Consider the following 12,979-nt stretch of genomic DNA (forward strand, 5'->3'; position numbering starts at 1 on the left):
TGTAATGTAGTGGCTATTGTTGGAGACTTTTCAGTTAGGAGCCATGACAATAAAAAAAGTCGATTTTCTCCACTAAGAACTGTTACTTCTATATTTTCAGCTACAGTTGTTGTAATTCTTGGATATCTTATTTGTACTAAAGTGTTATAAATATCGGTCATAAATTCATCATTCATTATTAAAAGAATATATTAACCTTACTATATAAATTATATTTTATGTTTTACTTATTCTAATTTTTTATGTTTCAGTATAATTTTTGTATCTTGCAATAATCAACAATTAATCAGTAAAGAAATTATAATTAATTGTAATCAAGAATTAAATTACAATTTATATTTGGTTATAGCACGAACTTTTAAATAATAGCACTAACTACGTAACTGATCTAGATAGGCGATACAAGTATAAAATTAAATATGCGTTTGTATATATTTACAACTTTTAAATACACTTCAAAATGTACATTTTAAATATTAGTTTGAAATAAAACAATAAATTTATTTTCTGATAGATGGTAATATCAGGATAAAAATTTTTATAGACATTTTTTTATTTTTATTGAATGTATGTATTGTGACGTCACTGGACGCTCTGCAATTGGGCAAACTTTATTTTGAATAACGAATAAAGTCCCAAAATTTATGGAAATGATTTAAAGTGTCATTTATTAAATTGTAAAATTTTCCAGAAATATAAAATTGAAAATTTTCACACAACTTTATACTTATTATATTACTAATCTCACGGAAGAAAATTTGTATCTCAATTTATTTAGCTTGGAAGTACAGGAATTACAAAATATATCTAAAAAATTATCGCAGATTATGTTTTATAGTGTACACAGTGTTACTGTAACAAAAAAACAAACAAAAAATAGTTTCCAATGCCATTTTTTAATTTTTTCTTTTTTATTGCCTCTGCCATGGCACACTTTACACATTCATACTGTAAATTAAGTTACGTGACTCTTGCAACCCAGATTTACACATTTTATGTAAATTGTACTTATACAAGATATTAGTTATATACATTTTAAACTACTAATAAGGCGGCGGTTGATGTTGATAATGCTGCGGTGGTTGACTTAAGTGTCGTTGCAAATGCGTCACCAATTGTGGAGTTGGTTGTTGTCCACCAGCATTACCTTGCTGCTGCTGCTGTTGCTGCTGCTGCGCTTGTTGTTGCTGCTGCGCTTGTTGCTGTTGTTGTTGCATTGCAAGCATTTGTTGTCTCATACGTTGTTGATTTATTGCCTGTTGCTATTATTCAAAAAATTGCAATTATTTCCTTAAAATATACCTAAACGTATTAAGTTTAATTTTATTACAAAAAACAAAATAATACCTTCTTTACGTTAAAGTGTTTTGTTTCTAATATTTGACAGTAGTGTTACAAATATATTTAATATTAAATAATGTAGCAAATTTACCTGTTGGAATTGTTGATTTTGTTGTAAGCCAACACTTGTAGTACCTACACCTGTTACTCCCACTGTACCAGGTTTACCACTAGCTTGCCTATAAGGTGGTGCTGGTTGATTTTGAACTCCACCTCCCATTGGACCCATTGTATTCATTGTAACATTTGGAGCCTTAAAAATATGTACAATAATTTCCTTTTCTCTATAATCAAATTTTATTCACTAGAATTTTTTTTTTCTCAAATACCTGAAGATATGGTGGTCTTGTAGCTCCAGGTTGCATACGTTGCTGTGGTATGTACTCTTGACCCCTTTGAGGTCCCATAATCTGTTGTTGATTCGAAAACATCATATTCTGTTGTTGATTTATTAAACCTTGTTGTTGCTGCTGCTGCTGCTGCTGTAACAGTTGTTGCTGCTGTGCCTGTTGAGGTGCCTGTTGTTGTTGTTGCTGCTGCTGCTGTTGTGGTATCATTTGTTGACCTCCATATCCTGCATAATTTTGATTCATTCCTGGCAAAAAGCATTCCTCATTATATCACTTACAATACCTACTATTTAAAGCAATAACTTATAATCTATATAGTTACCCTGTTGCATTCCAGTATAAATTCCCTGTTGCTGTGGCTGTTGCTGCTGTTGCTGAGAAGCGAACATTCCTTGTTGTGGGTTGATATTTGGAGCACCATGTTGAGCTCTCAATTGTTGCCTAATGAACTGCTGTCTCTGCATTCCTTGGAATGCTCCTGGTGCACCAACAGGTGTAGCATTCGGTTGTTGCTGAGAACTAATTAGTTGATTGGACGGTAGTCGTAAACGCAACATATGAGAAAGCGCCTGTTTTGATTGATTATTCATGCCTGGCCTGTCGTATCTTGGCCCAACGGGAGTTGGGGGTAATTGTTGACCATATCCATATTGTTGAGCCGGTGTGTGAGTTTGTTGATTGGTATACCATGGTTGTTGATGTTGCGGTGGTTGACCAGTAAATATTCCCGGTTGTTGACTGACAGGTACTTGCTGATTTCCAAATGCCATTTGTTGTAACTGGTTTGGTGGTTGCTATAAAATACACAAAATAAGACCAAACACTGGAGCAAACAATTAATATACTTAAACTAAGTATAATGAAAGAAACCTGAATTTGTTGTGAAACAGGTGTTGTAGGTGTTGCAGCTCCTTTATTTCTTCTATGCCTTCGAGTCTTCATTGCTTTTCCTTTGCCATTAGTAACTGCACTACCAATTCCACTGCTACCTACAGTACTTGTTACTCTTCCAGGAGAATCAATACTCATTGGTGTATCAGCCTTGCCAGGTTCTGATTCCTTTTTGTCTGGTTCTAAATCTTCTGGAGGTAATGGCGGTGGATCCAAATAGTGGCTGGGAGGTCTAATTTGACTATGTGTGTGATATCTTAAGAGTTTGTGAGCATTTTGGTATGTAAGGGGTTTACGTTCTAATCTAACTGCTCTGAACCAAGCCCAGGAAATTGGCGCTGGGTTTTTATGACCTTCTAATACTTCCCATGTAGATACCCTTTGAGAATCACACACTTGTAAACCCTAATTCAACATATATTCTTATATATTATTTCTTCCCTTTATTGATAAACCATAAAAAATAACTTTTTAACTTACTTGTTTCTTATCAATACTATCAAATCCAGCTATCTTGTTGCCTTTTGTATCTGTTAAACATCCAACTGGTTCACATGTAATAACCTCCATTGTTAATTTTGGTAGTGGTAATAATTGCCTGACATATCGAATACTAGGAGAATTTCTATCACCAAGCTCCTTTTTCAATTTTTTCATTAAATTCTGATAATGTTTTTTATTCTCATCTTTCTCAGATTGCGAGTCGGAAACTAGAGTAGAATGTATTAGGGTTGCTAACATATCTATGATAGTGGTAAATAATTCGGAATTATTATTTAAATCTATAACACCGTAGCTAACCAACTGAACCAATAAAATAGCCCAGTCTGTGGTAGCAGTTGTATTTCTTTGTATAGTATCGAAAACTCCACCAACGAGGCTGAATCTCAATTGCAACGCATCTTGCAACACTTCTCTCGTTTTCGGATCTTCGGCGGCAAAATTTTTTTCCTCTTTACTGATATTCAAGAACTGTGACAGCTGCGAATGCAACGACATCAATAGACCTTCTCTTTGGTCATCTTGGCCTTTCAGACAAGTGAGTACTAGCGAGAGGAACGGTTGATGATTAAATAGAGACGGTGACTTCGATCTACTTCTCTCACGACCTGCTGCTGTTTTTGACCAATTACCAGATTCTAGTACTTGGCCAGCTACTTTCAAAACTCGACCTTGCACTGCACTTGGTAATTTCGAAACGAGCGGCGCAACTAACCATATGGAACCAGATCGTTTATCTGGCTTACTTGACATAGTATTCAGCTGAAATACATCAATTGCAGCTTTAGCAACAGTATCTAACCACTGAGAGAGATCATTTGATCCTGAAGGAAATTGTTTGTACATGAGTTGCAGATCGAGCCATGACATTCTTAAACTCCATTGCTCCAAATTCTCTAAGATGTTGGTTATATGAGTTTTCTGGTCGATAAATGCATCCGTAGAAGTCTCGGGATAGCAGATCATGTGAAGTAACCGTTGAGCTTGTCTAGGCGTCAACATATTATCGAGCAACATATCGGGATGGCAAAGTTCTTCTGGATTTTGTAAACATCTTTCTAGTACCCACTCTTGGCTACAAATTTGCCTTAAAACGTGCTGTGCAAAGTCTGATAGTCCTTTCACGTTCTCTGTAGTCATTCCAGCACTACTGCTGGATGAAGACATTGCTAAGTCAAGTCCCAAGTCATCACCACCTCCTAGAATATCACTGGTACCTAAGATATGACTGATGGACAATTCACTTGGTCCACCTCCAGTTACACCAACACCAACACCAACACTAGCTGGTCCACCTGCTTTGTTTGAGTGATTCATTGGTACATCTGGCTTCTTTGGTGGTTGTTTACCAGCAGTTGCATCAGCAACAACTAGTATGGCCTTAAGTACAGCTAAAACTGGACCAACCCTGATGTTATTGTGGGCAGCTGCTAGTAAATGCCTATCACAACTTAGTTTTATACTGTAACCCCTGGAGTTTCCATTTGGTAGAGGGTGAGGACTTGTGCTCACAGAATACAAAGCCGGTTGAGGACATTCGACCGTTTTGAAAAGTCGTAGGAGTAAGTGACAGGTTAAACGTGCTCCAGCTTCAGCTTCCATGTCTGCATCTCCACGACCCTCATTGCAAGCTTTAACTAACGATGGCAGTGCTATATGCACGACAAAATCTTCCAAGGAGAAGCAATGTCTTGCTGAAAAAGATAATGTTATTTTAACACCGATTAAAAACCTGTCAAGGAATCTTTGTTAATCTCAAAACGTGAATATTTGACAATTTTATTACTGTTATTTCTTCATAAATGAACAAATTTTAAATATTAAATTGAAATTAAAGATTTATAAATTTAGATATTATAAACATTTTCATTATACATTCTATATTAAATGAACTTCAATTGTAAAGTCTTATTGGCATTGACATTTACCAATTAAAATCGACGTAAATACAGCTAGAGAATTATGCAAACTCAAGTCTTGCACATCAACTTGATTTAAAACATCAATGTAAAACGCAGAATTATTCGAGGAACAACAAAGTGCCATAAGGATTCCAAGCCATTCAGCGTTTAGAGCATTGCAACAAGCTGTTAATTCTGCACACGTTATCGCAATGTCGTTTAGTTTATCGTTATCAGTTTCACTGCAAACTGCAACAATCGCGTTGCAAACGAAACTGTAACGATTCGCCGGTGTCTCGTTCAATTGTCTAGCCCACTGTGGCTCGATTTTTCCTCCCCGTCTTGGACTAGTAAAAATATCTACCATAAACTGCGTATTATATACGTGACTCGATGTTGTCGGCTGTAACGTGCTATAAAGAGCGGTACGGATTTTAGGATAAGCATTGCTAAATGCTTCCACTCCATGTGGTTTTGTTTTCAACAGAGAACAAGACGAATATAGATCGTAAAGATGCGCCAATACGCAACGTTCGGCAGAACTACAATCGCTTGGATTGGACACATGTTTCACAACTTTACAGAGTAAATCAAATACTGCTGTTGTTTGTTCCGGAGATACTAAAACAATCAAATTAGACGTGATTATCGTTTGTAAGTTTCGAATATTTTCTTTCTAATCATGTATTAGAAATACAAATATGTAATACGTCATTTTTTTTTACGCCTAATAAATTTTACAGAATCATACTTACACAACAAACAACAATGATATCTTCTTAATACTCCTACAACATATAAACTTAAACTTGTAGTATAACTTGTAACGAGCTGACTCTTTCTAACAGTCAACTGAGTTTCAACTTCTGGTAACTCCTTTAGTATTTGAATACAAACATCTATTAGACCATATATATTTAACGCTAGTTCCATTAAATCGAATAGAAATGCTACGTGTTCTTGCACTGGTAAGTACGATGAACCCGCCAATGCAAATGTATTTAACATTTCTATAACTTGGGTAGCACATTGCCACGTCACCACGTGTTGATCGAAATAACTTAGATTCTGAAACTTTAAGGTAATTGCCTCAAAGTTGAATTCACTGCGGGAATGTTTTTTTACTTTTCCACCTTCTGCAACGTCAATACTAAATTTTTTCCCAAACAATTTACACACTTCCTTTGTCATCTTTTTAACAATATGCCTAGCATCGTCTCTAACGCGGCCTACTCCATAGAGTAGCACGTGTCGTTGATTACAGTCGTGTTGACTGCATGTTTCATCCTAAAAATATAATATTCTAAGGGAAACATCTTATCATATTGTTAAATTTTTAATAAAATTGTCCGACGAACTTTAATTTTTACCTGTGGTAATGGAAAATGCGTCGTATACAACAAATGTCTACTATGACTCGATGGTATTTTGGAATCTAATCCTTCTTGAGTACCATGCCCAGCTAATGCATCTTCTTTGGGACTATCAGGAGCATCCATACTATTCTGCTGATCTTCTTTAATATGTTGCAACAACTTGTCTAAGTCATCATCAATTTTACTATCGTCATAGTCCATTGTTCGTCCATGATCATTTACTTCTAATTTTGCTGGCTTTAAATCTATTCCTGTAAATAAGCTGTCTTCATCGATTGGTTCTCGATTACTTGGAGTTCCTGGTTTGCTGGCCACAGGACCTAAATAAAGTGATAAAATTTATAACTTTCATATCGCATTATGAAAAAGTTCGTAAAATATGTGAAATTTTTACACATTAAAGGAATTTATTATCATTCAGACAAATATATTTTTAGATATGCAGGGTGAACAAAATAACTTGATCACCCTTAAATATCTCACTTGTTTTTAGTGGTATTACAAAATGTTAAAAGAAAACATTTTTTGATTCAAAGACACTTAGATATTTATTTATTCTACCTTGTATGAGGTCTCCTCTGGAAATAAGCGTACACATGTATGCGTCGTGTGAAAATACATCGTGTCTAATTAATTCTGAAAATAAGTGAACCAAATTCGTAAACTGAATTTTTGATTGAGCTGTTGTATTATCTAGTACCGGGGCGTCCATATCCAAAAACTTCATAAGTAATGGTTGAAAAATCGGAAGCACGGGTGGATTTCCATTGCTACAGATGCTATCTTTATCATCGTTATCATTCGTTTCTCCAGTAACTTCGCTCTGCCGTTTTTCGAGTAGTTTCGCGACTGCCATTGCTCTATGTTCTCCCCACCTTTCTGCACTTACTGCCCACTCGCACAAAATTTCAACCACAGCAGAATCTTGTTGAGGATTGTATTCTGTTTTCGTATCCCGTTCATTGGTATTATCTTTTGGAGGTGATGTAAATATTTTAGCATATAAAGTGTCCAATGAATTGGTAGAATCCATTCTGTCGAAACTATGTCGATCCAAAGCATCCAAAGCAGCCAGTACTTTAGTAGTTGTTATTCCAGCACTGCTTTGTTGCCACTTATCACATGACCATTTCCCTTCTGCAGCTTGAGATCTTGCTCGTATGTTCTCTTGGGCAATTTTCAACTGCTTAAGCATCGGATTAGTTGCACTAGTGGGTGGACATGGTAAAGCTGTAGGAGGACATGGTAAATAGTCTAAAGGAGAACCATTTAACACAGATGGAGCTTTTCCTTCTCCAACACTATTCCATACTAATGCTGTTGGACACTCTAATGTAATAACCTAAAGCAAAGTCAGTGTCTTAATTATTAAATTGCTATAATTTTATTTTTATATTAAACATAATTATCATAAAAAGGATTTATTACCTGTATTATTGTTGACAAACTATAAATCACATCCCTGTGATGTGGACAGGACAAATAGTCGTTAAAAGCAGCAGTTAATGGATTTTGCATTTGACTAGCAGTGGCAGTGTCTTTTCCACCATTAACATCACTTTTGTTTATGGACGGACTTTGTGGATTACCATTGGTTTCCACATTACTACACATATGTGCCAATTTACGACAACACAAGTATGCCAAACGTCTAGCTAATAATTCAGACTGCACAAATTCTTCTAAATATTGTAATGCCAATGGTAACAAAAGTTTCAAAATACCATCCTCAGAAGGGGAAGATTTAATTTTGTCTAGTAATTCTAAAATCCATTGGAGTAATTCTTGCCTATCTAATAATCCTTCTTCAAACATATATTTCGCCAATTGTACACAATAATGCCACTGCTTCAATGCTAATTTATGTTCTTCATTCATAGTACTTCCAGATGTCACTTGATTATTTGAATTTGGTGTAGTTGGTTGAGTATTAGCAACTCCATTGCTACTATTAGAATTATTATTAACATTATTGTTACTGTTATTATTACTGTTGCTACTTCCAGTACCATTGCCATTGCAAGAATTATTTGTAATACCATTAGTAGTACTGCTGTTTGATGTATGATTATTTATATGATAATATTCCTGCAGTTTTGAGAGTTGATCTTTTAAAAACTTGATAAGTGTTCCTGTCCATTCTAAATACCAAAGTAAAAAAAAAATTATAAATTATTAATTGAAACTATTATATAGTCTTTCTGATGTATACTTGTACAACATATAGTTTGGTTTTTTGTGGACTGTTAAGAAGAAAATAATTTTATTGAACTATGTAATTGTTTACCTGTAGTTGGGTCAGGCAATTGTCTCTTTTTTATTTTGGCTTCAGAAACTGCTACTGTATAAGCAGAACTAAGTTTAATAAACCAAGCTGCTCTTAACATTGGTACTTGATACTCGCATAACATCATAAATATCTCCTCTTTCTTATTGAAGTTGGGAGCCTTCTTTGCAAGAGCTATCAACGGCTTACATCCAGATAAATCTTTGAACCATGCCTCAATGCCATTTTTTGTTCTTGCAGTTACTGGCCAGAAATTATCTTTAGGATTGATCTGTTGCCGTTTTCTTGCTGTATCCGGCATTGTAGAGAGCTCTTCCTTTTTCGCGAGGATCGCATTGAAATATGCTCCCACTTTAGCAGCAGTGACATTACAGTGTCTTGCTGTCCCAAATTCCTCCGACATTTGAGGCATCGTTGCAAAACCGAGTTTAACATTTGTTGAGGTGAGTTCGTCTTCTTTCTGTTTAGGTTCTTGAGGATAGACGTCAGGCGGCCCTAATCTAGGCCGTTTTAGTGGCCTTTTCTCATACAATATTCCCATCATGGTACGAGGAAATTATCAAATTCGGCAGCCGACTATCGACATTATTTACATATACAACAGAATGAAACGATTTAAAAGTTACAAGCTCATTTCAGAGGCTGCGTACGACATATAACCTGCGCTAATGACATATTTACAATTACCCAACAATGTTAACGGTAACACAACGGCAGAATCACTACGCGCATGAAGATTTCTAGGTGGCGCGTCGCTATTAAAGTCATAAACCTGAAAGTATATACACATCGGGATAACAACACTTCGAACTATTGTATTTAGTCATTTTATCTGTTTAATATGAATCAAAGAAATGACTAGAGATCTTATTATGTTTAGAGTGCAATATAATATCGCTAGAATTACAATGTTTTTTAATAATTAGAAGATTACTCAATACTGATGACGAAAAGACATCATTAGTTGAAGCGATAGAGAAGTTAAAATAAATCAAATGGATTAAAAAATATATACTTTTTATTGAAATAATATATTACATTCGATGTTTAAAAAGCAAAAGTAGTATATAAAACCTTTCTACCTTCAATCTTTTAAGAAAGATGGAGAAAGATGGATGTGTGCGTTAATTCTTTTAGTTATTATTTTAAAAGTTTCTTCTTGTGCCAACTAAGCAATGCTCTTTACAAAAATCCCTAGGTTTGAACAGTGCTATTCAGTTAATGTCAAGGATTAATCTTATTGTCAGAATTCATCGACAAATTTCGTCCGTTGTAATATAATTTAATCTCTCTATTACGTCAGAATAATAAATATGGAAAACGATGAAATTATTTGTCTTTCATCAGATGATGATAATAGAGATACAGAACGGGTTTGTATATTTTGTTACCTTAAAATGTGTATAATTATATCACCTATAATTTGTAAATACTAAGTGATTCATATAATTTATCTTTTATTGACAAATCATCAGTGTTACAAGCTAGAACACATTGAGAATTAAAAAAGTTATATGTCATTGTTTTAGAATAAAGTGGATAAGAAACAAGGGTTAGATATCAACCAGTCAAAGGACAATTCTGTTTCTCATATTGAAGTAGAAATTTCTTCAACCGATGACAAAAGAGTGGCAAAGCGTGGACAAAAAAGAAAAGCATCTAATGCAGTTATTGATGAAGATTCTTTTTGTGAAAATAATACAAAAGTATTTATACTTGAGAAAAAGAATAATATTAAATCACAACCAGTGGAAAAGGAAAAGGAAAAAGAAAAGGAAAATAAAAATGGAAAGGAGGAGAATATAACATTACTAAAACCAAAGTTGGTTGTAAAGGAAAGAAAAACTATTTCTTCAGTGGAACAAGATATATTTCCTATGTTCATTAGTTTATGTTTACAAAAAGATCGGTCTGAGGATATGAAAATTATTGTTAATAAGTTAAAAAGGCGTTATGAACAATTGGATTCAATGTATGCAAATTCGGAAGCTTTTATTGATTTCCTAAATGAGAAAAGAAACGAAATAATAAGTAGTAAAAACAAATTATACACTTATGTAGCTGAAGTGATGAATGAAATGAAAAGTAGCTGTAAAGGAAAATCAACTTTATTATTAAACAATAAAAATTGTACCTCTAATGCAAAAAAATCAAATGTAAATAATGATTCAGTTGTACCTAGTACACTATGTTCAAATACATCTCATAACAGTAATAGTGTAACTAATGATAATACTGAAGAAGAAGATGTAAAACAAGGTCCCACACAAAGGAAAATTAATTTAATCTTAAAAACAATGAAAAAGTGTGAAGTGTATATAAAAAAACTAGAAATGTCAGAAGTAGAATTTGATGATGAATGTAATAGCAATTATATAAAATTAGAAAAGTATAAATATCGAATGGTAGAACTTTATAATAAATACTGTGAATATATTGGAGAAAATGCTGATGCAGGACGACAATATTTACGCCCAAAGCACTTCAGTACAACTGGAATTGTTGCTGTAGATCATGCTATTACAAGTTTTATCAACTCTAAAATATCTAAAAGGAATAAATTTAAAAAAATTGGTGCTTTTGCAAAAGCATTAATTTTTCCAGATTACAATGACATCTTAAAGTGTATTATAAAATGTAATGAATTGCATAATTTAGGACTAGATAATAAAAAGCAGCAACAAATTGGTAAGTTATTAAAATTTGATGAGAATTAATATGTAATTGAAATTTTATCTCTTGTATATCATATTTGTTACAGCAAAAAAAGCATTTATTGAATTGGGAGAATACCTGCAGCGATGTCGGCGAAATGATTATTGGGATACATTTTCCTTATTTCTTGAAAATCAAGATGATGATCCTGCATTAAAGGATTCAGTATTAGCTGAAAAATTAATGCAAAACAAGAAAGATGGTGAGAAAAAATTGTCAAATATATTTCAAGAGTATGTGAAGAAACAAGAAGAAATGAAAGATCCAATTACCGATTCTAAATCAACTGGGAATGAAGAAGAAGAAGAAGAGGATAGTATAGAGAACGAAGATGCAGATGACAGTAATGAAGATGATGATATTAGTTTAGATATTTGTTTGAGCATAGACAAGGATAAAACTAGTTCAGATGAAGATGAAAATAGTACAGGTGAAGATGAAATATCTAGAAATACAGGTACCAAATTTCATATAGAAAAAACTAATCCTGAAGGACAAAAGGATGAGTTAAAGGAAAACGATGACAACAATTTAAAACCAGCAAATGTTAGTGATGTTACAAATATATCTAATTGTGAAAGTAATTTTGAGCCACTGTCAATAAAAGAAAATAATGCAGTATCATCACCTGACGAAACACAACTTTTAAGTACTTCATCCAATACATTAATGACTGTAATAAACGACAAAACTCCTAGTGATAAAATAAAAGGTTAGAGTACAAACATAATACTGATGACAAAGAATTAATCATTCAAGAATAAACAGAAGTATTTAGATTTTGTTATGTATGCATGTTGTAGAGGAGCAATCTAATATTATGGATGAAGATCCAACAGGTGATAAGCCATCAGAGGAAAAAGAAAAAGAAAAGCCGTTACTACGAGTACGTTCTTTTGCTAAACCTCCTACTACGTGGGAAGATGTATGTGAGAAAGTAGATGAATGTAAAAAAGATGAAAATACATCAAAGACATTAATTGACAAGGATGTAATAGATCTTACACTAGAATCACCAAAAGAAATCTCTAGTGTTCATCACTGTGCAACTATTCAGATTGGATCTAAGGTACTTCCTCTAGTGAAAGGTAAATACAAAACACTGGTAATACCAACAGGTAAAAGTATAATTAATGTAAAAAATATTACAAACAATTACGTAAGACTGAATACTAATGACACGGATTCGAGTAATCCAACTAAATTACAAAGTGGTAAAATCATATCGTCGCAACAAATAGTAGGTAAAAATGGAAGATCTACAACTATACATCTATCATCGAATTTATCTATTAATCAGCAAAAAAATGCCAATAATCGGGCAAAAGATTTGCAAACAAAACAAAAAAGTATAACTGTACAAATTCCTCCAAATAAAAGTATATTGTTATCCACAAAACCAAAGGGGAGTACCTCGCAACATTCAGAGACGAATTTAAACACGTCACAATCTAAATGACTCATAGAAAAATTAAAAGCAGTTCATCTTGATCATTGTTATGCAAAATTATCAACTAATGACAGATGACCAACAGACTGCAGTATATAAATGTAATAACTTTTTTATAATATATTAATGTATAATGTATTAGCATACCAACATATACTATATTAAAT

The 12,979-nt window shown here is 33.5% G+C and overlaps 3 protein-coding genes across 3 annotated transcripts in view; 1 reads left to right on the top strand and 2 right to left on the bottom strand.

The window, feature by feature from the left end:
- Positions 1 to 164, bottom strand: part of LOC108572233 — a 3,166-nt gene extending 3,002 nt beyond the window's left edge. Inside the window, exon 1 of the mRNA XM_017934432.1 lies at positions 15 to 164. Within this exon, the coding sequence (XP_017789921.1) occupies positions 15 to 161 (147 nt within the window). The 5' untranslated portion in view covers positions 162 to 164. The remainder of the gene's footprint in view (positions 1 to 14) is intronic.
- A 677-nt stretch (positions 165 to 841) lies between these two features.
- Positions 842 to 9,323, bottom strand: LOC108572305 (mediator of RNA polymerase II transcription subunit 12). Its single transcript, XM_017934505.1, has 12 exons — positions 8,648 to 9,323; positions 7,789 to 8,501; positions 6,922 to 7,702; positions 6,355 to 6,680; positions 5,740 to 6,271; positions 5,012 to 5,605; positions 3,063 to 4,777; positions 2,562 to 2,987; positions 2,014 to 2,485; positions 1,671 to 1,936; positions 1,433 to 1,594; positions 842 to 1,262 (listed from the first exon to the last, which is right to left on the bottom strand). Exons 1-12 carry the CDS (start codon positions 9,189 to 9,191, stop codon positions 1,044 to 1,046), a joined length of 6,750 nt encoding a protein of 2,249 aa, XP_017789994.1. The 5' UTR covers positions 9,192 to 9,323; the 3' UTR covers positions 842 to 1,043.
- Positions 9,324 to 9,908: 585 nt separating this feature from the next.
- Positions 9,909 to 12,821, top strand: LOC108572424 (FK506-binding protein 5-like). Its single transcript, XM_017934662.1, has 4 exons — positions 9,909 to 10,020; positions 10,177 to 11,335; positions 11,409 to 12,074; positions 12,166 to 12,821. The coding sequence occupies exons 1-4, from the start codon at positions 9,961 to 9,963 to the stop codon at positions 12,819 to 12,821; spliced, it is 2,541 nt and encodes an 846-aa protein (XP_017790151.1). The 5' UTR covers positions 9,909 to 9,960.
- The last annotated feature ends 158 nt before the right edge of the window (positions 12,822 to 12,979 follow it).

Source organism: Habropoda laboriosa, unplaced genomic scaffold (assembly GCF_001263275.1).
Source record: "Habropoda laboriosa isolate 0110345459 unplaced genomic scaffold, ASM126327v1 scaffold65, whole genome shotgun sequence".
Classification (NCBI taxonomy): domain Eukaryota; kingdom Metazoa; phylum Arthropoda; class Insecta; order Hymenoptera; family Apidae; genus Habropoda; species Habropoda laboriosa.